The following is a 27,248-nucleotide window of genomic DNA, read 5'->3' as shown; positions in this document are numbered from 1 at the left end:
TACAAAATATTTGCAGTTATCTCCACATATAGGCTACAATAATTCACAAAAGGTGGGTATGAGAATATAGGAATAAACAAACTGTTTCTCATACTATACTCTCACAATACAAATCACTGCTGTCACCTTCATCACCAAGAAGTGTGGGGATTTCTCCCCACCAATATCAATCAGTTCTATACTAGACACCAGGTGGGTATTCTCCAATTCACCTTTGACACTGTTTACCTGGAGACACCGTCAGATACCACAGTTGAGGGCTCAGCCCTACAAGACTGCCCCTACTTCTAACGCCAACTGCAAGACTGGGTTGTTTTACCTATGCTTTCAACCAAATGGCTATAAATCAGGCTTCCCATGACCCCCTCCTTGGATTTGATTAATTTGCTATCACAGAATGCAGGGAATCAGTTGTATTTACCAGTTTATTATAATATAAAGGATATTTTAAAGGATACAAATGAAGATAGGTATAGAGCAAAGTATGGGGTAAGAGGCTCAAAGGTTGCATTACCTCCCTGGGGACATCATCCTCCAGGAACTTCCACTTAGTTATCTGGGAGCTCTCCAAACCCAGTCCTACTGGGCTTTTATGGAGGCTTCATTAAACAGATATGATTAAGTAAATCACTGGCCACTGGTGATTAATAAACCCCCAGTCCCTCTCCCCTTCTGGAGGTTGGGGGATGGGGTTCAAAGTCACAATTTTCTAATCATGCCTTGGTCTTTCTGGTGTCTAGATCTATAGACAGTAGTATCTACAGTCAGGTCAATGGATATGACTAATAGAATGAAATCCAAAACGCTTTATCCAGCCATCCAGTGCCTTTCCCATTTTGGCTACAATCAATGTTCTGAGAGAAGGTCCAGGTAAACACTGAAATCTGAATTAAGGTAACTGAGCACCTTTTCATCATCACTTTCTTTTGCTCTTCTTTTTTTTTGATACAGTGTCTCACTCTGTTGCCCAGGTTGGAGTGCAGTGGTACAATCTTGGCTCACTGCAACCTCCACCTTTGGGTTCAAGTGATTCTCCTGCCTCAGCCTCCTGAGTAGCTGGGATTACAGGTGTGTGCCCCCACACTCGGATAATTTTTGTGTTTTTAGTAGAGACAGGCTTTCACCATGTTGGCCAGGCTGGTCTTGAACCCCCAACCTCAGGTAATCTGCTAGCCTTGGGCTCCCAAAGTGCTGGGATTACAGGTGGGAGCCACTGCACCCAGCCCCTCATTCTAAACTTCAACTTATGTTATTTTCTCTGATCTCGTCAACATACCAGAAACTAAATGGGGTTTATATTTAGAGTTATTTTCCAATGCTAAGGACTGACCTTGGGAAACAGTCAATGGTTATGGATCTTCCTTTTTCCTGATTACCAATAACTGATCCATCGCACGCCCTGTAAATTCTACCTTCGATATGTATCACAAAATCCATCCATCTCTCTCCATCTCTATCACCTCAATCCAATCCAACATTATCTTTTGCTTGGACTATGCAACAATCTCCCAATGAGTTTCCCACTTATTGCTTCTCTTCAATTCCACAGATCGATACCAAGTATTCTGGATCATGCCATCACTTTGCATAAACTCTTCAAAAGCTTACTTTAAAAATCCCAATGGCCAGACGTGGTGGCTCATGCCTGTAATCCCAGCACTTTGGGAGGCCAAGGCAGGCAGATCATCTGAGGTCGGGAGTTCAAGACCAGCCTGACCAACATGGAGAAACCTCGTCTCTACTAAAAATACAAAATTAGCTGGGCGTGGTGGTTCATGTCTGTAATCCTAGCTACTAGGGAGGCTGAGGCAGGAGAATTGCTTGAACCTGGGAGGTGGAGGTTACAGTGAGCCGAGATTGCGCCACTGCACTCCAGCCTGGGCAACAAGAGTGAAACTCTAATAAACAAAAACAAAAATCCCAGCTTGGCTGGATGTGGAGGCTCACGCCTGTAATCCCAGCACTTTGGGAGGCCAAGGAGGGAGAACTGTTTGAGTGCAGGAGTTTGAGACCAGCCTGGGCATCATAGTGAGACCTCATCTCTACTAAAAATTAAAAAAATTAGCCAGGCATGGTGGTATGTGCCTGCAGTCTCAGCTACTCAGAAGGCTGAAGTGGGAGGATCGCACCTAGGAGGTCAAGGCTGCAGTGAGACATGATCATGCCACTGTGCTCTTGGCTGGGAGACAGTCTCATCTAAAAACCACCGCCCTGCCTCCAAAAAGTTCCAAACGAAAGATAGTGACCAGCCAGAAGCAGCATTCAATGAGGTATTTCTGGATGAATGAATAAATGTGGTCAGATCAACAAGACTCAGTCTTGAGCTCTGTTCTTTTCTCAATTTATAGCTAGTACCTCAAAGGAGGTTACCTTGCAGCTAAAAATTCATAATTAATCTGATTTTTTTTTTTTTTTTTAAGGCTGGAGTGCAGTTGGCTATTCACAGGTGTGATCATCACGAACTACAGCCTCAAACTCCTGGTCTCAAGCCATCCTCCTGCCTCAGCCCCAAAAAGCTGGGACCACTACTGGCACGCCAGGCCTTTTATGATTCTTAAGTTATAATCTCCTGCTGGAAAGTCTTACCCTATCTCTACTCCCAGATGTTCCTTTTGAGACCTTTTCATGGGCTGGGTGTGGCGGCTCATGTCTATAATCCTAGTACTTTGGAAGGCCAAGGTGGGTGGGCTGCTTTAGCTAAGGAGTTCAAGACCAGCCTGAGCAACATGGCAAAATCCCATATCTACAAAAAATTAGCCAGGCATCGTGTGCACACCTGCAGTCCCAGCTACTCAGGAGGCTGAGGTGGGAGCCTGAGCCCAGAAGTCAAGGCCATGATCCATGATCCATGATCATGAAGCCATGAGCCATGATCGCGCCACTGCACTCCAGCCTCGGCAACAAAGCAAGACTGTGTCGCCAAAAAAAAAAAAAAAAAAAAAATCTCTTTCCATTTATTTTACTATATTTATTATAAGCCCAGATGGAAAAAAAAAAAAGCAATGCACAAAACAGTACATAGTATGCTACCATTTATACCAATAAAAGGGAAAAAATACCTACAATTGTATGCATATTTGCTTACATATGCATATCTCCGGCAAGATATATAAGAAACTGGTATGAGTGGCCTCTAGCGAGGGAAACTGTATGGACAGAATCTGGCGTGGGAAAGAGACTTCAATAAATACCTTTTGAATTTTTAACTGGGCTAATATATTACATACTAAAAAAAAATTTTTTTAAATAAGCCTCAAACCAAAAGATTAATGTAAACCTGCTTAACTTCCCACTTTCTGGAAAGAACCATCATTTTCCTGGCCAGATTCAAAAACACTACCAGTGACCTTTGATTCCTTGTCTTTCATATTTAATCATTTACCAAATTTTCCAGCACTTTCTTGAAAATATACTGGAGCTCTGTTCCTTGACGTCCATTTACCATGGTGGAATAGACTTTCATTTTTTGTATCTGAATTATTGTAAAAGGTTTTGCTACTCAAAGATCTTCTGCTCCACCCTATCCCTCCTCCCCAATTTATTATTCATAACATTGCCACACTCTTTTCTTTAAACACAGTATCACTTTAGGCCCCTACTCAAGAACCTGTAATGTCCCCTTCTGAACCTGTGTATTATCACATTTGGGATTAAGGGGGGGAAAAAAGAAACCACTGCTACAGATAGGCTTAATACCTTGTGTAGCAGGTATATTTCCTTCCCTATCACAGTTCCTTCCACAACCACCAGGAATGAAGTTTTTCTTAATGATTCCAGCTTACATTAACCTCTTCCTTAATTTTCTATTGCTTTAAGTCTGTGGAATACAAGTTTACTTTTTATATTTTGTGTCAGCACATACCTGCTGTATAATCTCAGTCAAGAATCTTACCCTTTCTGTACCTTTGTTGCCTCATGTGTGAAATGCTTTCATGGGCTTTCAGTGAAGACTGTGGTAAAACATTTGTTATCAGCTATCTTACTATCATTCTGTATCTGTTTCACCTGTTACGTCCTGCCTCCAAATAAAACTGCAATGAGGATTTTCCTAAACCCAGTTAATACACAACTGTGTTAAATAGGTACACATTCTTATGACTCTTTTTTTTTTTTTGAGACAATCTTGCTCTATCGCCCAGGCTGAAGTACGGTAGCACAATCACAGCTCACTGCAACACTGCCCTCCTGGGCCCAAGCAATTCTCCCACCTCACCTTCCCAAGTAGCTGGGACTACAGGTGTGTGTCACCATGCCCGGCTAATTTATTTTTATATTTTTTGTAGCGACAGAGTCTCAGTATGTTGCTCAGGCTGGTCTTGAACTCCTGGACTGAAGTGATCTTCTGGCCTCAGCCTCCCAAAGTGTTGAGATTATAAGTGTTGAGCCACTGTGCCTAGTAGGACTCGTTTTTATTATTTTTTTAAGATATGTTGCCCAGGCTGGGGTGCAATGGTCATGCACAGGCACAATCATAGCATACTACAGCCTCAAACTCCTGGCCTTAAGTGATCCTCCAGCCTCAGCCTCCCAAGTAGCTGGGACCACAAGCACATGCCACCATACCTCGCTTTGACTCTGCTTTTGATTTAGTCAGTATTAGTGGGACTGATGTTAAGTAACTTAAAATTTCTGTCACACCTATCAGGTATCTTATTTCATGTTGTATCATATAATGATTCTCTTCTCTTTCCAACATGTTTAAATGCTTAAGTTTATTGAGTAAGTACATCTTCTTCCATTAACTACTTCAGTATTGTGCACAGTAAGGAAGTGATGTGAATCAATAATGACTTTTCAATATCCAGTCATATAACATTCAGCTTGACTCATTCTAACTCCTTTTAAGCTCACAATTCGGTACTTCATTTTTGAAAGAAAAGATGTATCTTGAGCACACAATTTAGTAGTTGGCTCATTTTAAAACTGTAATGTTAAAAGAAGAATGTTAAACATTCCCCTCTGAATTTACTCAACTTTTTTTTTTTTTTTTTTTTGAGACAGGGCCTGGCTTTGTCTCTCTGACTGGAGTGCAGTGGTACAATCATGGCTTACTACAGTCTTGACCTCCCAAGCTCAAATGATCCTCCCGTCTCAGCTCCCAAAGTAGCTGGCACTACAGCTGCACACCACCACACCTGGACAATTTTTGAATTTTTTTTTTTGTAGAGATGGGGTCTTGCTATGTTGTGCAGGCTGTTCCCGAAATCCTGAGCTCAAGGGATCCTCCTGCCTTGGCCTCCCAAAGTGCTGGGACTGCAGGTGTGAGCCACCATGCTTGGCATAGTCAACATATTTTAATACAGCAAAATGGCCTATAAACATCTCATTCACTTACTCATTAAGTTTTTAATAAAAAACCCACTAATGGAAACAAAAAGATTTTTTAACCCATTACTATAGTCCCAGCCACTGGAAAAGCTGAGGTGAGAGGATCATTTGAGTCTAGGAGTTCAAGCTCAGCCTGGGCATCATAGTAAGATCCCATCTCTGAAAACAAATTTTAAAAAAATTTTTAACTCCACTAATGAACAACAGACTTCATGTAAAATTTGGAAATCAGTAACTTTTTTTTTTTTTTTGAGACAGAGTCTCGCTGTGTCACCCAGGCTGGAGTGCGGTGGCGCGATCTCGGCTCACTGCAAGCTCCGCCTCCCGGGTTTACGCCATTCTCCTGCCTCAGCCTCCGAGTAGCTGGGACTACAGGCGCCCGCCACCACACCCGGCTAGTTTTTTGTATTTTTAGTAGAGACGGGGTTTCACCATGTTAACCAGGATGGTCTCGATCTCCAAACTTCGTGATCCACCCGCCTCGGCCTCCCAAAGTACTGGGATTACAGGCTTGAGCCACCGCGCCCGGCCTTCAGTAACTTTCTAGACTAATTTATTGAATAATCTAAATGATGCCTTTTACAAAGGATAATTCTAACAAACATAGAAAAATATTACTGTATTTGGAAATTTCAATTTGTGTAACTTCAAAAAACTACAAATTAAGCTGAATACAGTGGCTCACACCTGTAATCCCAGCACTGTGAAGGTGCTGAAGCAAAAGGATCACTCGAGGCCAGGAATTCAAGATTAGCCTGGGCAAACATAGTGAGACCCCGTCTTTACAAATACAACCACAAAAAAAATGTGTAATAAATTTTTTAAAAGTGCAAATTTAGCCTGGACAACATAATGAGATCCCATCTTTACAAAAGTTTTAAAAAATTAGTCAAGCATGGTGGCTCACATCCATAATCCCAGCTACTCAGAAGGCTGAAACTGGAGGATCGCTTGAGCACAGGAGGTTGAGGCTGCAGTGAGCTGTGATCAAATCACTGTACTCCAGCCTGGGGGACAGAAGATCCTCTCAAAAAAATTATTTTCAAAAATGCAAATTGAAAATTTGGGTGAAAATACGAAAAACCACATCCATTACAAGGAACTAAGTTTAACATAACCCCTAAATGGCCCTATGATTTCCATTAGAAAAGTGTCCTCGATTTAAACAAAACTAAACAGGTAATATCATTCACACAAGTTTTTTACTCTTTTATAGCGTTTCAATATTCTTCTCATTACCAGAGTTATCTTATATACCTGAATGTTATGTTGCAAAAAAAAAAAAAAATTAAAAAATAAACTATTAAAAAAAGCCCAAATATTGTATTATTTACATGTGATTACAGAAAACATTTCCAAATGGTGTAGTTTTTTTAAATAATGCAATTTTTCCAACACTTTATACTTAGTGTATACAAAAATACTAATGATCTAGAACTAATTTTCTAGTAGAGTAACATACATGAAATTACCTACATGTCCTAATGATTCTAAAGTATTCATAGAACCACTGTGTATTTTTAACTTACGCTGGGTGACTATTTTAAATACAAACCTACTCCATAATGTGATCTTTCCAAAGTAACAACAGCTAAAGGATCTTATATACAATCTGAGAATCCATTATTATAACTAAATTTGTAGGGAACTGCTTATGACTTAGTTACATTCAAGAACAAAGTTCCTGATAACTTTATATTCATGCAGATAAGTGAAATACTGTAAAAAAAAAAAAAAAAAAAATTAGTATTTCTTTCCCTACAAAGAAGCAAGCAAACAAAAACAAACTAAAAGTGATTATCTGGTAAAAACTTGGTATAAAGACAGAGAGTAAGAGCTGCTTGGCTAACTTAGAAATTAAATTTACTTAAATGTCTACCTTAAAATGTCTAAGGTATAGGAAACATCTTTAGGTTTTCAATTCAGGACAAATGTTTAATTTGTTTCTCCATCAAAAAAGACACACAATATTTTCTAAACAGAGAAAATAAGCTATGAATTGAATATTGAAAATTTTAAAGTATTTCAAATAACTGATTAAGAATGTGTTGTATACATAAAACAATTGTTTAACAGTAAGACTTTGTATTAATAAGCTGCACAACAGACAGAAGTTTATTCCTCCAACTATGAAGTACTTGTTTCTGGGCATCCAAATTTTCATAAACCTTGAAGTGGGCACTGATGCTGTAAATGTAATCCTAAAATAATTTATCTTCCTTCAAAAATCTCTGCCATCGTGACTTTACATACCACACACACACAAAATACCTGGAAATAATTCAAATGTATAACAATAGGTGTATGTCATACATAAGAATACTATACAGAGTTTAAAAAGAAAACTAGATCTACATTGTTAACATGAACAAATATTCAAAATGAATGTGTGAAAAATGCAAGCTGCAGAATACATGTAAGAGTACGATATCAACTGTGTAAAGTTTAAAAACACACAACAGACTACATATTATTTATGGATACATACATATGCAGAAAAGGTATAAAAGCATGTACACAAAGAATACACATCAACTTCAGAATAGTGGTTACCTATGTAGGGGATGGCGAATGTAAAGAACGGGATGGATACAAACAAGCTTTAACTCTATCCATAATGTTCAATATTACAAAAGTATTTGAAACAAATATGGCATAACGTTAACATTGTTAAATCTGGTGGTGTTACAGTAGACACCCATTATTCTCTGTACTTTTCAATTTTAATATATTTCATAATAAAAATAAAAACATTCACAGAATATAAAAAGCTCGAATCACTGCTACCATTTTCAGATTAATCAGGCATGCTAAAACACAACACACATTTTCTTTCCCAAATAAGACAATAAATATTAACAGAAGATGTTACATAATTGGCAATGTACACTTTTATAAGGTATCCATTGATTACTATATTAAAAATACACAACAATTGAACAGCAGGATTTAATGCTTCTACTTCAAAACCTCTACCTTTACTTGAGTCAAAGGATTTAATTTCATACCACAAATACGCTTTCCTTGCTTTAAGAGTATCCCTTTGAATTTTGTTTTATGTCATTTCCTTTAAACATGACTCAGAACAAAAGGTTTCGTGTACAAGGTATAGAAGAGACTTGACTAACTACAGTTAAATAATACTAATAAATACATCTTAGAATAAACCAACAGTGGATCAATCCAAAAATGGTAATTATCACCAGTACAAAAACTTTCACTTTTCATTCTGAAACTTTTAACCTGCAAGAGAAATACACATGATCTCTGTTTACCAAACATGTTTTTTTCTTGTCAGGAAAGTTTTCCCACCTTTGTCAGATTAATACTTCCTTGATCACAGATGAAGTCTTTCAAATTAAAGATAAACAACTACTTGCCTGTTGTTTCTGATACGCAGTATTTGGATTTATCTTTGATTCCAAGAGTAGTGATCCTGAAAGATAAAAAATAATATATAGTAAGTCTCAGATGATAAAACCCTGAAAAAAATAAGAATACACATTAAAGTCGGGCACGGTGGTTCACGTCTGTAATTCTAGCACTTTGGGAGGCTGAAGCGGGCAGATTACGAGGTCAAGAGATCGAGACAGTCCTGGCCAACATGGTGAAACTGTCTCTACTAAAAATGCAAAAATTAGCTGGGAGTGGTGGCGCGTGCCTGCAGTCCCAGGTACGTGGGAGGCTGAGACAGGAGAGTCGCTTGAGAGAGAGAGAGAGGAGGCAGAGGTTGCAGTGAGCCCAGATCACGCCACTGCACTCCAGCCTGGCAACAGAGCAAGACTCTGTCTCCAAAAAAAAAAAAAAAAACACACATTAAAAAAACACACACCACCCGCAAACTTTTCATGTCTTTTTACCCAGTTGGACATCTTAACAAAATGTATTCAAATTCACATTTTCTCTCCAAATCTAGGCTTCATATTTAATCTAAAATATTTCACCCTATTCCCATACACCCTTAAAGAAAATATTCATCTAAAACCAACATTCAAACCAAGGAATAAGGAGACTAGATGACTATTAAAATTTTATTGAAATAAAAATTTTAAGGTCTAAATGACCACTTCAAGCCATTCTTTTTAACAAAAGTTGTTTTATTGCATTCCCAGTTTAACAAATAATGCAAATTACAAAACAAAATCATGACAGGGATTAAATACTTAGTGTAGAAATTACAGTGCTGCATTTATCCTTTTCTCGTGAAGAACAAAAGAATACCTTCTGTAGAAATAAGTGATAACTATTTAAAATAAAAGGGAACAAGCAAGAATACAAAATATGTCAAGAATAAACCTAAGATTGTTTTTCTAACTGCCCATATCAGTTGTTCAAATCAAGTCCAGATTACACTATAAAAGGCATTTTAATTACGGCTCTACATTTTGTAATTTAAAATACTTCACATGACTACAATAAACCAAAGAATACAGCAGTTTACAACCCGCTCTGGTGTTCCAACTTGCTTAGATTGTAAGGCATTCACTTTCTCATAGCGCCTTCTACAAAGGCAGCCCGAAGAAATCCCAGACTAAAGATGTATGTGCTTGTGTGTCCATGTATCGTGGCAACAGTCAGCAAATACAGCCAGGAAAAGGTGCCTTTTGGTTTTCCCCAACACCTGTCGACTGTGGCACCTGGTTGGTACAAGTGTTTTTTTTTTTTTTTTTTTTGGCTTGTTTTGTTTTTTAACGACACTTGGAAAGAAAAGTTTCGCTAAACCGTTTGTACTAGACGTATAATGGATAAGAAAATACAGGAATAAAGGGGGAGGAGGGCGACATCAGTACCTAGTCTCTCACTAGTTCCTCCCTTCTCTCTCACACTCTCCCCTCTTTAAAAGAGGAGGGACTGGAAAGGAAGGAGTCCAATCCTTAAGAGGGATGGGAGGCGGACAGAGTCTCGGTCTCTGAGGATAAGTCCAGTCAAAAGTACAGTAGTTTGTTTTTGCCGTACACAAGAGTCAGCTCAGAACCAACGCGCTGTCCCGAAGTGGTAGCAACGGTAACGGGCCCAGGGCCCTAAACCCCAGGCTGTGCCCGGATCAGAGGCACTATCCCCTATTCTACGGTTCCGATAACCTTACCGTCGGACTCTGCCCGAACGAGCAGCGACATCCCCTTGAGCTCCTCCACGTAAGTGGAGGAGACGTGCCCGGTGCCTCGGTCGTCCCATTGCCGGTCTTCGTTCAGGGTATAGACCTTCACTCGCCGCCGCGTATCCGACATGGTGGCTGCTGTCTCCACCGCTCCAGCCGCCGCCTCCTCGCTCACCTCGTCCGCGTCCCTCACTCTTGGGAGACGGTAGACGCGATAGTGGCGGTGGCGGCGGCGGCGACTCCAGAGAGGCCCGAATTCACCATGGCTTCAAAGGTTCAGCCGCGAGAAGGGGTGACAAGAGCCACTGAGACCCTCCGCCCGGAGGCCTGGTTACCTCTCACTTCAACCCCGCATACACCCACCCTCCCGTCCCTTTGCCCCACAAGGCTCGCTCGCTCTCCCGCCGCCGCCGCCGCCGCCGCCGCCGCAGTAACTACTACAGATCCGCCATCTTGTAACCCGACTCTCTCTGCCTTTCTCTTCCTCCTCCAGCAGGCTCGCACGGGCTGTCCTAGCAGGGGCTACGGCGGCCGACAAGTCCCATGAACAGCACCTCCGCTTCTGCACGCGCTTCCCAGGCCGGAGTGCTCGGCGCTCTCGCGAGGAGGGGTACCCGACTAGGGCGGGAGTACTTCAGCGAGACTTCCTCCTCTTTCGGCCCCGCCTTCTGGCGCGGGGTCGCAATTGGGCGGGAGGTTCTCGCGATCTCCCGGTCCCCGCCTGAGCCGCGAGAGGCCGCTAGGTGGAAGGCTACTGCCGTTCTGCACTTCGTCGGGTTGTTGGCTTGCAGCAGGGTGTGACGTTCCGAGCGACTCAGCTCTGAGGAAAAAACAAAGCAAACGGGGGAAGTACGTAGCCTTGAAGCGGAGTAACCAGGGACAGAAAGGAAGGAAAAGTGCTTTCATACCTTGACGGAAGGAAGCTCACTCCGTCCGCCTGAGGGGGAAAAAAAAGTTTAAACCTTTCTGTGAAAAAGAAAAAACGTGGAGCCCTTTCAGCCGAATGGAAGCCCACTAAACCTCGTTATGGAGTCTGTTACAATTAAGCATTTGCCCAGGAATTGTCTGTGGACACAACTCTCCAGGCAATTCGTGCAAAAGTGTGTTGACGAATTCCTGTTTCCCGCAGATCGCCTCACCGTTAAGGCTCTTAGCTGGCGATTGAAAAGCACAATTTCCGCTTCATGAAAATACAGTGCTCTTCTTGTTTTTGTAACCTTGCAAAGTAAATCTGCAGATAAGTTTAGGGAAGTGGCGGGGAGCTACTTTCCTAACACATCTGTGATTTTTTTGATTCTTCTGAGTTTCTCGTGGGCATTTCCTGCGTTCTCTGTAGGGGTCTTCTGCACTGAATAAGGGAAGGAGGAATTCTCTGCATTGAGGTTATTATCGAACATTGTGCGGTGGATATAGTCACGCGCTGGGTCGTAGTAGCGTGTCCTTTATTTCAGTACCAGCTCGCTCTTGGTAGAATCCCTTTATTCGTTTTGTTGTTGTTTTTGATAGTCTCCTCTCTGCCGCCCAGGCTGGAGTGCAATGGCGCAATCACGACTCACTGCAGCCTCAGCCTTGAGGGCTCAAGCGATCCTCTCACCTCAGCCTCCCGAGTAGCTGGGACCATAAACGCCGGCTCCCCACCCCCGCTATATTCGTTCTTTAATATAGTCTCTCAGCTTGTTCAGCTGCCACTTCTGTGCAGCTGGTTAGCCAGATCGGTGAAAACCAGGCGAGAAGCGCACACTGACCCTGCAGTGCATCTTGGGAGTTGTAGTCATAACAAATCAATGGTCTTGTTAAAACGTGCTTATGTTTTGACCAGATCCCTTATGTGTGGACGCCCTTCAGCAGTACACTACAACGTGGGTCAGTGTACAGAACACATGCTGATAGAAATAATTTCAAAATCTGGATTCATCGTTTTTTTAAATCTACAGGAGACCTCAGAAAATGTACTAAATCATCATAATATAGTACATAACAATAGAGCCAGTTAATCGATGTGATGAATGTGGACAAAATGTATTTTGACCTTAGAGAAAATAACATTGCTGCCTTGGAAGAATCAGAATGCTTCACACAATTTTTGAGCCTGATGTTAGACACTCCAGCCTTCTGTCCAAGCCTCACCCTTTGGTTATTCCTCAGGAAGACTGAACTTGGGAAGAGGATTATGCAGACCCTGGAGTCAGGCTTGGCTTTTGGGGTAGGGAATTCTAGAGTGCCCACAGCATGGTTTGAAAAAGGGAGAGTGGGCTACACGTGGCTGCACTCCCATGATTCCATGGATTTCAGACCCCTCCAAAACACAGGGCCTAGTGCTTGCCCAAGTCTGAGGGCCCCCCACAACCACATTTCCCCAGCAGATGTTCTTTAATTCAGGCAGTCATCAAAGTTCCACTTCAAAGAGCTGTTAACCAAATAAGCCCACAATCTTCCTTTTTTGTTGTTGTTTTGAATAAGTAATGCCTTTACACATATGAAATTAAAAAGACAGGCTGGGCATGGTGGCTCACACCTGTAATCCCAGCACTTTGGGAGGGCGAGGCGGGCGGATTGCCGGAGGTCAGGAGATCGAGACCAGCCTGGCCAACACGGTGAAACCCCGTCTCTACTAAAAATATAAAAATCAGCCGGGCGTGGTGGCGGGGGCCTGTAATCCCAGCTACTTGGGAGGCTGAGGCAGGAGAATCGCTTGAACCCGGGAGGCAGAAGTTGCAGTGAGCCAAGATTGCGCCACTGCACTTCAGCCTGGGTGACAGAGTGAGAGACTGTCTTTAAAAAAAAAAAAAAAAAAGCAAAGATATATAGTGAAAACGAAGTCTTCTTTTTTAGTCTTTGTCTCCTGGCACTCATGGAATTTTCCTCTTGGAATCACCTCTATTCCATTTTCCTGTGTATGTTGCCAGAGCAGGGCTGGCTTCATGGAGGTGACCTGTACAGATAGGCACTTGATGTAAGTTTTGCTATCACTAACTTGAAATTCAGAAGTTTCTGAACAAGGGCCCTGCAGTTTTATTTTGCACTGGGTCCACAAAGTATGTATCTAGTCCTGTTCCAGAGATATTCTATGCATATACAGGTAACTATATATAAATGTGTATGTAGTGGTCCAGTAGTGGTCCGAGGCCTGTTAGGAACTGGGCAGCACAGCAGAAAGTGAGTGGCCGGGGAGCCAGCATTTCGGCCTGAGCTCCGTTCCCTGTCAGATGAGCAGGGGCATTAGATTCTCGTAGGAGCAAGAACCGTATTGTAAACTGCACATGCAAGGGGTCTTAAGTTGTGCACTCCTTATGAGAATCCAACTCCCCCCTTCCATGGAAAAATTGTCTTCCACAAAACCAGTCCCTGGTGTCAAAAAGGTTGGGGACCTCTGTAGTAGGCTATGCCATCTAGGTTTGTTTAGGTGCATTCTATGATGTTCACACAACAAAAAATCACCTGATGATGCATTTTTCAGAAAGTATCCCCATTGTTAAGGGACACATGACTGTAATGGAATACTATTCTTTTCCTTCCTTTTTATTTTATGTATATTTTGTGGAGAGAGGGTCTCTACATATTGGTGCCCAGGCTGGTCTCAAACTCCCGAGCTTAAGGATCTGCCTGCCTTGACCTCCCAAAGTGCTGGGATTACAGGTGTGAGCCACCATATCTGACCCCCTGACCCCCACTTTTTTCTTCTTTTTTTTTTTTTTTTGAGACACAGTCCAGGCTGGAGTGCAGAGGTGTGATCTCAGCTCACTTCACCCTCCGCCTCCCAGATTCTAGCGATTCTCCTGCCTCATCCTCTTGAGTAGCTGGGATTATAGGCAACCACCACCACACCCAGCTAATTTTTGTATTTTTAGTAGAGATGGGGTTTCACCATGTTGGTCAGGCTGGTCTCAAACTCCTGACCTCAGGTGATCCACTTGCCTCAGTCCCCCACAATGCTGGGATTACAGGCGTGAGCCACCGCACCTGGGACAGCCTTTTTTGGGTCAGTGTATGTAGAGCTAACTCATTCTACTTAATGGCTACATAGTATCCCACTGTGATAGCCGCAAGAGGCAGACAAATCCTAGGCAGACAGGGGCAGGTCCCTGGTGAAACCATTCCTTCAAGCCGAGGACAGTTTAAAGGCTAGCCACAAATCCAGGATAAATCCACAGACTGGACTGAGAACCTCTCTTCCCATTTGGTGTGCTTTCTTCTGATTGATCCCCACCCTTCACCTATTTTACACATACCTACCCTTCCCTAATTGTTTTTTTTACACTGTCATGCCTACCTTTGAGTGGTGCCGTCGTTTTAGCCTTTTTTGCATACTCACAAACCAATCAGCATGCACTCCCTCATTCTGAGCCCATAAAAGCCCTGGACTTAGCCACACTGAGAGACCATCTGACTTTGAGTGAGGGAACACCCTTGCATCCTTTCTTCCCTGAGAGCTGTTTCATAGTTCAAATAAAACTCTTCTCCATCCTCCTCACTCTTTGTCAGCGTAACCTCATTCTTGGACATGGAACAAAAACTCGGGACCCACCAAACGCAGATACAAAGAAGGCTGTATACACTGTGGCCCTTTGCCCTCTACTGGTGGAGGGCAACCACTCCACGCAATGCGATGGGAAACAGCAGTGGGGCAGAGCCAGTCCTGAAGCCACGGGCCCGAGTGGGGCAATGGGACTAATAGAGCTGTTAACATGCCACTGTCCACTGGGCTGCAGACGGTGGAACTAAAAGAGCTCTTAGCACACTGTAACACCCCCTTCTGGGCCTTCAGGGTCATGAGCCCCCGTTTGGGTGCCACCACATTTCCCTCAATGCGACACACCTGGTCCATCTGCAAGCCCCGCGGAGAGCACACTCTTGCCCTGCACTCACTCACTCACACACTCCCTCCTGCCAGGGGCTGAGGCCGTGGTGGCTGTAGGATTCGAGTTTGAGCACAAGCCGAGTAGATGGGGTGTTGCCAGCCAGAGGTCTCCGGGTGTCAAAGTGGTCAAGAAAAATCCTGCATCAACTGTATAGATGTACCCCAATTTATTTAACTTATTTCTTGTATATTTGTGTCATTTCCAATGGTTTGTAATTTCAAACAATAAATGATTGTGCAAAAGTTGTTTTATGGGTGCCAATATCTTTGTAGGTTAATTTCCTAGGGCAAAGTTTTTCAACCTAAACACCATTGACATTTGGGGCTGGATAATTTGTTGTGAGGTGCTGTCATGTGCATTATATGATGTATCCTGTCCACCCCTATATATTATGAAAAATATTTCAGTGGCCAGAATCCTTTCAATGACTTAAAAGGCCCTTTTTATCCTGCTTCTGCCTACCTCTCCAGCTGCATCTTAGAACCCAAACAGTCTTTTTTTCAGACTCATGCCCACGCTTGCTGTAGTGTCTTTGCACAGGTATTCTCTTTGTCTGGAGTTTTCTTCCCCACCAATCATCTCCTAATAACTCCCATTTTATCTTTTAAATTTGTTGCCACTATTATCACTTCCTTGGAGGATCCTCCTTGGACTCCCTAACTAGTTCAAATCCCTTGGGTGTGTGTTTTTTTTTCCTTTGACAAAAGCCACATTCGAACAAATCCCCCTTGGAATGTTACGATTGCCAAAAAATCCAATTTAAACTAGTTTAAATGATAAGAGAATTTATTGGCTCACATAAATGAGAAGTCTGAAGATAAGGTGAACCTCAGGTTGATTTGATTGAGTGACTTAACAGTATCAGCAAGAACTTGATTTCCTTCTGCCTTTCAATTTTCTTTCTGCTGTCAGATTTATCCTAAGGCTTACTCCTTTTGTATCATAAAATGGTGGCCAGGAGCTCCCAAGGTTATGTAGTTCTTTGTCCATATCAAAAGACAGTTTCTTTCACATATTTCACAGTTTCAATGTGATTAAACTAATTTAGGTCACATGTCCACCCCTAAACCTAAAGTTCTGTGGTATAGAGAATGTCAAGCACTGATTGGCTGGGGCAAATCAGGGCCTATTTATCCCTGGAACTGGAAGTTACATTAATCCCACCTAAATCCCACGAATGTTACTCTGTGAGGTATACGTAAAATTGATACTAGGAATACAATCAGAGAATCCATTATATCCTGTTACACACTCATAGCACCACGCACCCTTCCATTGTAGCAGCTGTCATACTTGTAGCTTTATATTTATTTGTATGATTTCTGATTAATAACTGTCTTCTCATCTAGATGAAAAACCTCTATTAGTCCAGGGAACTGCATTTTTTCTCACCATTGTATCTCTAGTCTAGCATAGGGTGTCAAAAATAGCAGGTTCTCAATAACTGTTCAAAGAATGAAACTTTCCTTAGAAGTTTACTACTCAATTTGACATTCCCTTTAGCAGGCAATTTAACAGCTACCATATCAGACTTATATTACATCTTTGAAAGTCCCAGACTGAGATCTCTAATTTCTATCTCCAGGCAGTCAGTTCGTGACACACCACTGAGTAAGATTCATGGAATAAATCTGACCATATTATATTCCCTTGACATCTTTCAAGTGCTCCTGATTTCTTTTAGGATAAAGTTCCTTATGACGCCATTCAAAGCTCTGCATGGTTTGGTCCCTATCTGGCTTTCTATTCTCAAGAGCAAAACTATAGACTTCTGGCCTTCTTCAGGGTGATCTTTCTCTTTCAATCATAGTCCCTCTCCAACCACTCACCAAATATCAGTTTTTAGAGGTCTTTTCTCTTGCAGGGAGTAGAGAGGGGGCAGTAATAGTTTATTCAGGGATTCCCCATATCCTTCCTGGGTGAAGGTATTCTAGAAGGAAGCAGAGGAAGAAGGCTAGAGGTCCCACTGTTTGGCATTCAGGCTTTCACTTAATGCTTACTTTAGCTCTGCTTCACAATCCCCTACTATCGACTGTGACTACTGTTCTCAAGTCAAGAGTCTCTCCCATTCTAGAAAATAAATCAGGATCCTGGGATGTGGTGGTGGTGTTATAGGGGCGTGCGTGGGTGAGTGTGTGGGTATGAGTGTGTGTGGGGGGGTGGCAGTCCTTTGGTTATATGGGACTGGGAAGTAGACCCAGGGCTGTAGCTGTTCTTTATGTAGGTTTTCACCTTTCCCCAAAATTTTCTGCCCTGATCCTTTCCATTTTTTTTGTGGAAATAATTAGCTCTTTTTATTTATTTATTTAATTTTTTTGAGATGGAGTCTTGCTCTGTCACCCAGGGTGGAGTATAGTGGTGTGATCTCGGCTCACTGCAACCTCTGCCTCCCGGGTTCAAGCGATTCTCCTGCCTCAGCCTCCCGAGTAGCTGGGACTACAGGTGCCTGCCACCATGCCAGGCTAATTTTTTTTATTTTTAGTAGAGACGGGGTTTCACCGTGTTAGCCAGGATGGTTTCAATCTCCTGACCTCGTGATTCGCCTGTCTCAGCCTCCCAAAGTGCTGGGATTACAGACGTGAGCCACTGCACCCAGCCTTAGCTCTTTTGTTTCTTTAATCACCTGTGGGGGCTTTTAGATTGTGCCTTTTGCTGTTAAGTCTACTTCTACTCTTCCATCGGCTTGTCATACAACCATTTGTTGAAATTGCTTTTGTATTTTGTTTGCCTTTTGGGCTCTACACTTCTTAAAAAATTTACTTAGCTGTCAAAGAGATGACATACTGTGTATGGTTAATTTTCCATGTATTCTGGTGTTCTAATATATTTTTATGGTTTTTAAATGTTTAGTTCTTTAATCCAGTTAGAATTTTAAAAATATATATGAAGTAGGTAGGATGATGCTAATTTACAAATTTTCCTCCAAATGGATATCCAGTTGTCTCAACATCATGTACAGAAAAAACAATCTGAAAATGCTATCTTTTCATATGATATACTAAATTTACATGCACACACATATAGTTACATATATATAGGTTTGAGTCTGAATTCACTACTGTTTCAATTGCTGTAGTTGGTCAATTCTAGTATGATAGTTTTTATTGCTAGAGTTTTGGAGTGATTGTGGGGTTATTTTTGAGACAGGTTCTGGCTATCTTGCTCAAACTGGTCTGAAACTTATGGGCTCAAGCAATCCTCCCATCTCGGCCTCCTAAAGTGATGGGATTATAGGTATGAACCACTGCACCTGGCCGTGGATTGCATTTTGACAGTGGCCATAGAAGTTTCCACTCTGATCTTCAAGAGAACCTACTCTGGGGATTACAGGTCACTGACAGCCTGTAGTCGGTGCCACCCCTTTGGAACTACCATGCATTCACATCAATGCCAAATATCTCGAGTCGCCCCCAGCTAGTGGCTGAGCACAGTAGGAGTACTAAACTTGTTCTTTCTTGCCCAATGCAGAACTCCTCTAATGGGCAACTTTGGCTTGGGGAAACGTCTCATCAGCCCGGATGAGACTGTCTTAGAACTACAGTGTAGTCCAGGCTCTTTCTACCCAATATTTCCTTCTCTTCTTTTTACAGAAGTCAGGCCTGTACCACAGTCTGAAGGCTCTCTGCCAATTCCTGAGCCTTTCCACTTTATCCTTCACAAACATTTTCCCCAATAAATATCTTGCATGTCTAATCCCTTCTTGGCATCTGCTTCTCTGAGCACCAGAACAGACAGGTGGTTTACCAAGTGGTGCAAGAAAACAGATAGTAAGATGGGTTTTGGGGAATGGCTTATTTGGTCCCTGGCACAAAGCAGCCATTTGAGTCCTGATTTAGCTAGCAGTGACCTAGGAAAACATCCCAGAGAAGGGAAATCCTCTTGCCTGTGCAATTCAGGCATTTAAAAGATAGGGGGAATAGGATGCCTACAAAGACAGCAGAGCTGGCCAACTGTTACTAAGACAATTAATGCCTTGCAGATGGATAATGAGAAACCGAGAGCACTTAAACAGTTAAAGGCTAAGTGTGGGAGCCAGGGGGCTTCTCTGGAGCTTAACAAAGAAGCTTTTTTTTCCTGCAATGGAAAAGCAGAAATGGGATTTGATGGTCACAGAGCTCTAAAGATATTTGAATGCTCAGCCTAGGGAGATCCAGTATGTAGTCAGGGCCCTGGTTGGGGAAACCAGCCTGAAGCTTTGAAACATGGGATAGGTGCCCCTGAGGATTTTGGCTCTGTAGATACCTCTGGACACTCAAGAGCTTGCAGAACTGGCTCACACTTCCTAGTAAGAGCAAGCACTTCCCTCATTACAGAAAGCCCTCTTCCATAATTGTTCTCAGTTCTTCTCCTGGCTGCCAGGCCATGGTAATTGGAGTTAACATCTCAGCATAATCTGCCTAGGAAGTGTTGGCCCTGATAAGAAAGGAAGGATTACACACCAAAGGAATTGAAGTTAGCATGACTATCAGGAGCCAGAGAAGCACACTTAGAATTGGATTTTAAGGGTGTTCAATTAACAGGGCTGGAATTTAAGACGAGATAAGCAAGACTTTATGGACTTGGAGTACTTTTTTGGAACAGATTTAACCTCAGCAAGTAGTCCCGAGGTTAGCTTTTCAAAGCCTGGAAAAAGTGATGGCTTTGAAAAAGTGGAAATGAATTCACACCATGGCAGCTTTTAACTTGAGGAGAAGATAGCTATTTATTTTGGCATACTTATGTGGTTACTGCTCACTTACTAGTCACAATTGTTTTGTAACCACTATTTATTTATTTATTTATTTAGAGATGGTCTCATTCTGTTGTCTAGACTGGAGTGCAGTGGTGCACTCTTGGCTCATTGCAACGCCTACCTCTCAGGGTTAAGCCATCCTCCCACCTCAGCCTCCTAATTTTTGCATTTTTTTATAGAGGTGGGGTTTCCCCATGTCACCCAGACTGGTCTTGAACTCCTGGACTCAAGTGATCTGCCCATTTTGGCCTCCCAAAGTGCTGAGATTACAGGCGTGAGCCACCACACCGGGACTGTTTTTTTTGTTTTTTGAGATGGAGTCTTGCTCTTGTTGCCGAGGCTGGAGTACAATAGCATGATCTCAGCTCACGCCAACCTCCACCTCCCAGGTTTGAGCAATTATCCTGCCTCTGCCTCCTGAGTAGCTGGGATTACTGGCGCCTGCCACTACACCTGGCTAATTTTTGTATTTTTAACAGAGACGGGTTTTCGCCATGTTGGCCAGGCTGGTCTCGAACTCCTGACTTTGTGATCCACCCACCTCAGCCTCCCAGGAGTTTGAGATCAGCGCCTGGGCAACAGAGCAAGACCTCACCTCTACTAAAAAAAAAAAATTAACCAGGCATGGTAGTGCATGCCTGTAGTACCAGCTACTTGGGAGGCTGAGGCAGGAGGATCCCTTGAGCCTAGGAATTCGAGCTTGCAGTAAGCTATGATTATATCACTGCACTCCAGCCTGAGTGACAGACCCTGTCTAAAAAATAAATAGTGGTTTTTAGGTGATCATCTGCAAATATTTTTGTTCTTTCCCTGTATCTCTTTTTAATCTCATCACACTGATTAGGACATCCAGAACACTGGTGATTCTTGTTTTGTTCCTGACTTTAATGGCCATGTTTCCAGTGTTGTATACATGTTCCTAATTTTTGATACATACCACTTGTGACGTTAAGGACATTTCCTGATATTCTAAACTCTCTAGGACATTAGGACATGGATACTGAATTATAAGAAATGTCTCTTTTTAGCCTGGGCAACATAGTGAGACCCTGTCTCTAAAACAACAACAACAACAAAATTGGCTGCCATGCTGGTGCATGCTTTTAGTCCCAGCACCTCAGAAGGCTGAGGCAGGAGGATCGCTTCAGCCCAGGAGTTTGAGGCTACAGTGAACTATGATCCTGCCACTGCACTCCAGCCTGGGCAACAGAGCAAGACCCTGTCTCTAAAAAAGAAAAAGAAAAACAGGACCATTTTTTGCATCTGGTGACCATATGGTTTTCTCTTAATATTATGACAATTTATAACTGTTCTCATAAATGATAATGATCTATAAATTTTTCTGTTTGCTTTTTTTTTTTTTAAATCATCTCTTCTAGGTATGAGTCCTGGGCAATTGCATTAAATTTTATAACCACAGTATTAAAAAAACTATTTCTTTTCTTTTTTTTTTTTTTTTTTGAGACGGAGTCTCATGCTGTTGCCCAGGCTGGAGTGCAGTGGCGCGATCTCGGCTCACTACAAGCTCCGCCTCCCGGGTTCCCGCCATTCTCCTGCCTCAGCCTCCTGAGTAGCTGGGATTACAGGCGCCCGCCACCGCGCCTGGCTAATTTTTTGTATTTTTAGTAGAGACGGGGTTTCACTGTGGTCTCGATCTCCTGACCTTGTGATCCGCCCGCCTCGGCCTCCCAAAGTGCTGGGATTACAGGCTTGAGCCACCGCGCCCGGCCTAAAAAAACTATTTCTAGTCAACAACTCAATTTTGGTTTTCATGAAACACTGGGTATTTTTCAATGCTTCCCATCCCATGCAGGATGAAGTCAGAGTCCTAAATCTCATATTCTAAACTCCCACACAATCTGACCTCTACTTACTGGCTTCTTCATCCATTGATAAAGCTGTCCCTACTCTACAAACTGCCTTTCCCTTTATAATTATCCTTTAAAGCCCAGCTCAAATACTAGCTCTCTATATTGAAATCCAATTCAAATTCCACTTCTTAGAAACCTTCATTTTTCCTTCTAGTTTACCTCTTCTCTTTTTATAAAGCATGACTTTTAAAAAACCTTCATTAGAGCGCTCACCAACCTGCCTTTCATTAATTAGTAACTCTGTATTAGACTATATTTAAGTCCCTTAAGGAAACAAATTATTCTACAGCAGAGTACTGTGCTCCTAATAGGTAGTTTTAAAGTTTTTATTACATTAAAATTAACTTTATAAATTTCAGTTATATTGAAGCCTCTTGCAATGATTTAAGATATGCTTGAGATGGCAAAACTGAGGTTGCTTTAAATATTGCCTCTACAAAAGTCACTTATTACCAAATTGCTTTTTAGATCATTTTATCTATATGTTGGTTGATGACATCATACTCATATTTAATGAGTCAGACATCTCTTTTTTTTGAGACAGGGTCTGGCTCTGCTGCTCAGACTGGAGTGCAGTGGCACAATCACAGCTCACTGCAGCCTTGAGTTACCAGGCCCAAGTGATCCTCCGACCTCAGCCCTCAGCCTACCAAGTAGCTGAGATTACAGGTGTGCACCACCATGCCAGGCTAATTTTTGTATTTTCTGTAGAACGAGGTGTGACCATTTGGCCCAAGCTGGTACTGAACTCCTGGGCTCAAGTGATCCACCCACCTTGGCCTCTCAAAGTGCTGGGATTATAAGCCACCACACCCTGGCCATCTTTCTCTTTAAAACTATTTTGTTCATTGGCCAGGTGCGGTGGCTCACACCTGTAATCCCAGCACTTTGGGAGGCTGAGGCGGGAAGATCACGAGGTCAAGAGATTGAGACCATCCTGGCCAACATGGTGAAACCCCATCTCTACTAAAAACACAAAAATTAGGCCGGGCGCGGTGGCTCAAGCCTGTAATCCCAGCACTTTGGGAGGCCGAGACGGGCGGATCACGAGGTCAGGAGATCGAGACCATCCTGGCTAATATGGTGAAACACCATCTCTACTAAAAAATACAAAAAACTAGCCGGGCGACATGGCGGGCGCCTGTAGTCCCAGCTACTCGGGAGGCTGAGGCAGGAGAATGGCGTAAACCCGGTAGGCAGAGCTTGCAGTGAGCTGAGATCCGGCCACTGCACTCCAGCCTGGGCGACAGAGCCAGACTCCATCTAAAACACACACACACACACACACACACACACACACAAATTAGCTGGGCATAGTGGCGTGCACCTGTAGTCCCAGCTACTCGGGAGGCTGAGGCAGGAGAATCACTTGAACCTGGGAGGCGGAGGCTGCAGCGAGCCGAGATCACACCACTGCACTCCAGCCTGGCAACAGAGCGAGACTCCATCTTAAAAACAAAAACAAAAAAAAACCCCTATTTTGTCCCTTTTAGTTTCTATTTATGTAACAGATCCTATTGTCCTCACGATCCTCAGGCTGAAATCCTTAGTCATAACTGCTTCTCTCTTTCCTCCACTTTCTACTCACTCCCCGTTTTATCTGGGTTAAATCCATCCATTATCCCTTATATTTGCTCTGCAACATCTTGGTATGTGCCCAGCCAACTTTTTCTGAGTATACTCTCTTCTCAGAAGTAAGCTCTTGGTAATTGCCTGACTAGTTTCTTATACCAGGTTTAGGGTTACCAGAGTTAGCAAATAAAAATATAGACAATTGTCTGACCAGTTGCTTATATCTGGCTTATGGTTACCAGACTTAGCAAATAAAAATATAGGACATTCAGTTAAATTATTTGAATTTCAGATGAACAAGGAATAATCTTTTAGTGTTACATGGGACCTACACTGAACATCTGTTTATCTGTAATTCCAATTTAATTTGGCATCATTATTTTATCTGGCAATCTCAGGCAGGTTTAACACCTTTCCCAAGCTGAGCTTCTCATTTCCTCCAAACGAACACAACCTTAAGGACAGGTCATCCTGTGGGACAGCCATCCTTTGCCCTATGCTGAGAATACAGGTTTGCAGAGAATAAAAACAAACAAATAAACAAACATTTAAAAAAGCAGTTGTGTGGAAAGAAGCACAAAAGAGAGGCCATGAGACTCCATAATTAAGCAGAGATGAACTGCCCTAGTTCTTAATGGCTTGTTAGTCCTCATTCCAGTCTTCCACAGGGTGTGACTTGGCTTCCATAAAATAAACTCACGGTCCCGTGATCATTTTCCCTCTTTGCTTTAGCAAGAATCTTTAACTAAAACAGCTCTCCTTTCATTTCCACTGTCTACCACTCTAGTCTCAACTCTCACGAGTCTGAAATTTTGCAAAAGCCTGATAAACTTGTCACATGATTCTAGTGTCTACCAATTCCTTGTAAGTAACCAAGATATTCTTGCCTGATTAAATGCTTTGAAAATATCATCTTGGGCCGGGCGCAGTAGCTCACGCCTGTAAGCCCAGCATTTTGGGAGGCCGAGGCAGGCGGATCACTTGATGTCATGAGTTTGAGACCAGCCTGGCCAATATGGTGGAACCCTGTTTCTACTAAAAATACAAAAATTAGCTGGGTGTGGTGGTGAGTGCCTGTAGTCCCAGCTACTCGGGAGGCTGAGGCAGGAGAATAGCTTGAACCCAGGAGGCGGAGGCTGCAGTGAGCCGAGATCATGCCACTGCACTCCAGCCTGGGCGACAGAGTGAGACTCCATCTCAAAAAAAAAAAAAGAAAATATCATCTTGTACTGGCCATCCCTTGTTTCATATTCATTAATAAACTTTGCTTTCTAATTTCGGTGAAGAACAAGCACAAGATTAAGGAGTAAGACTATGTGAAATTGGGTTATAAATTGAAAGGCTGTTGTATCTAGTAAACATACAACGCAATGCCAAGTGAAAATGAAGTTGTTAGTCCCTCTATCTAGAATTCTTTCCCAAATAGCTGCACATCTTTTTCCTCAGCTTCATTTAAATCTGTGTTCAACTGTTATCTCCTCAGAGAAGACATTCTGGATCATTTCATATTAAATAGTAACTTTTATCACTGTATCCCTTTATCCAGTTGTTTTTCTTTAAGGTATCTACCACTACCTGACATGTTGTATACAGTTAAGTCCTTACTTAATGTCTTCAATAGGTTCTTGCAAACTGTAACTCTAAGATAAACCACATAAAATGTAACCAAATTTACCACAGGCTAATTGATATAAACAAGAGTTAAGATCCTATGGCACATTTCTGGTCAAAAAAATATTACCAAACTTGCAAATACAGACCAAAACATTTCTAATGTTAAACACTGAAGTAAATGTGAGCTAGACAACATTTAAGAAAGAGGAATAAAAACAAGATGATTTATCAAATTACAACAGTTCAGGGTTTTGGGTGGTTGGAGCCCATCCTGGCAGCTCAGGGTGCCAGGTGGGAACTGATACTGGACAGGACAGCCATCCCATTGCACGGCGCACGCACTCACACACACACCACACTCACTCAGACTGGGCAACAAGAGCAAAACTCCGTCTCAAAACAAACAAACAAACAAACAAACAAACGAAATAAAATAAATTATCCAGTCTCAGGTATTTCTTTTTTCTTTTTTGAGATGGAGTCTCCCCCTGTCACCCAGGCTGGAGTGCAGTGGCATGATCTAGGCTCACTGCAATCTGTCTCCCAGGTTCAAGCGATTCTCCTGCCTCAGCCTCCCGAGTAGCTGGGATTACAGGCATGCATCACTACGCCCAGCTAATTTTTGTGTGTTTCTTTTTTTAGTAAGACAGGGTTTCACCATGTTGGCCAGGCTGGTCTCAAATCCCTGACCTCAGGTGATCCACTTGCCTTGGCCTCCCAAAGTGTTGGGATTACAGGTGTGAGCCACCGTGCCCAACCTCAGGTATTTCTTTATAGCAATGCAAGAATGGGCTAATACACTCCTGCAGACACAGGAAAAAGTGCAGACTCCACACAGACAATAGGCCTGGCCAGGAATCAATGTTTTGTTTCCCTCTCAACATTATAATGCAAATGATGTTGAAAAAAATGTTATTCAAGGACCTGCTGTATCCTAATTTGCTGTCAATTTCCAAACTCTAGAATATGAGCATTGGAACTTCAGCTGTTTTGTCTGTTTTTGTTATTTTGAGATGGAGTCTTGCTCTGTTGCCCAGGCTGGAGTACAGTGGTGTGATCTCAGCTCACTGTAACCTCTGCCTCCCGGGTTCAAGTGATTTTCCTGCCTCAGCCTCCCGAGTGGCTAAAACTACAGGCATGTGCCACCATGCCTGGCTAATTTTTGTATTTCTAATAGAGACGGGGTTTCTCCATGTTGGCCAGGCTGGTCTCGAACTCCTGACCTCAGGCAATCCACCCGCCTCAGCCTCCCAAAGTGCTGGGATGACAGGTGTGAGCCACTGTGCCCGGCCTAACTTAGGAGTTTTATTTACTGACACATCCCCTGCATACCTTATAATGCCTGGCACATGTTAAATGATGAATAAAACAATGTTATGCTTGGCTGAACTGAACTAAGAAAGATATTCATGCTTTCATTTTAGATCCAAGAATGTAAGATACTCTGTAAGAGAAGAAAAAATGATTATATAAAAACTGCACTGTGATAGAACAGTAACTTATGAAGTATGTGTGCTTGTGTGTCAAAACAAAAGTCATGGGAAAAAAGTCTTATAAGTACTTGTATTGAGCTAACCACCAAAGATGGCATTCAGTTTGATCTGGGTCACTATAAATTAGAGTTTCCAGCATATAATATAGCCGTCATAGAAAAATTTCACTGGGGCCAGGTGCAGTGGCTCATGCCTGTAATCCCAGCACTTTGGGAGGCCAAGGCGGCCAGATCATGAGGTCAGGAGATCAAGACCATCCTGGCTAACATGGTGAATCCCTGTCTCTACTAAAAAATACAAAAAATATATATATATATATTAGCCAGGAGTTTTGGCAGGCGCCTGTAGTTCCAGCTGCAGAGGCTGAGTCAGGAGAATGGCGTAAACCCGGGAGGCGGAGCTTGCAGTGAGCCAAGATTGCACCACTGCACTCCAGCCTGGCAACAGAGTGAGACTCTGTCTCAAAAAAAAAAAAAAAAAAAAAAAACAAGAAAGAAAGAAAGAAAAAGAAAATCTTCATTGGAAAGTAGGGAAAACTACCAACATTTAAATGAAGACAAAAATATGACAAGTTCAGACATAAAGTGTAGGCTCTTGGTTTAAGCAGAAATGGGGTTCTTTTGGTGGTCTGCAGTTAGTAAGCTATATTTGTACTTTGTATCACTACAGGTTTCTGGAGTT

General features: G+C 42.5%; 1 protein-coding gene across 3 annotated transcripts in view; it reads right to left on the bottom strand.

Moving 5' to 3' along the window:
• Positions 1–10,911, bottom strand: part of PPP4R3B (protein phosphatase 4 regulatory subunit 3B) — a 72,870-nt gene extending 61,959 nt beyond the window's left edge. For all 3 annotated transcript variants that reach the window (XM_050754643.1, XM_050754644.1, XM_050754645.1), the window contains exons 1-2: positions 10,415–10,911; positions 8,709–8,764 (exon numbers count right to left, since the gene is read on the bottom strand). In XM_050754643.1, the coding sequence (XP_050610600.1) occupies positions 8,709–8,764; positions 10,415–10,556 (198 nt within the window). In that variant the 5' untranslated portion in view covers positions 10,557–10,911. The remainder of the gene's footprint in view (positions 1–8,708; positions 8,765–10,414) is intronic.
• Between the last annotated feature and the right edge of the window lie 16,337 nt (positions 10,912–27,248).

This window comes from Macaca thibetana, chromosome 13 (genome assembly GCF_024542745.1).
Source record: "Macaca thibetana thibetana isolate TM-01 chromosome 13, ASM2454274v1, whole genome shotgun sequence".
Taxonomy (NCBI): domain Eukaryota; kingdom Metazoa; phylum Chordata; class Mammalia; order Primates; family Cercopithecidae; genus Macaca; species Macaca thibetana.
This window is presented reverse-complemented; position numbering and strand designations above follow the sequence as displayed.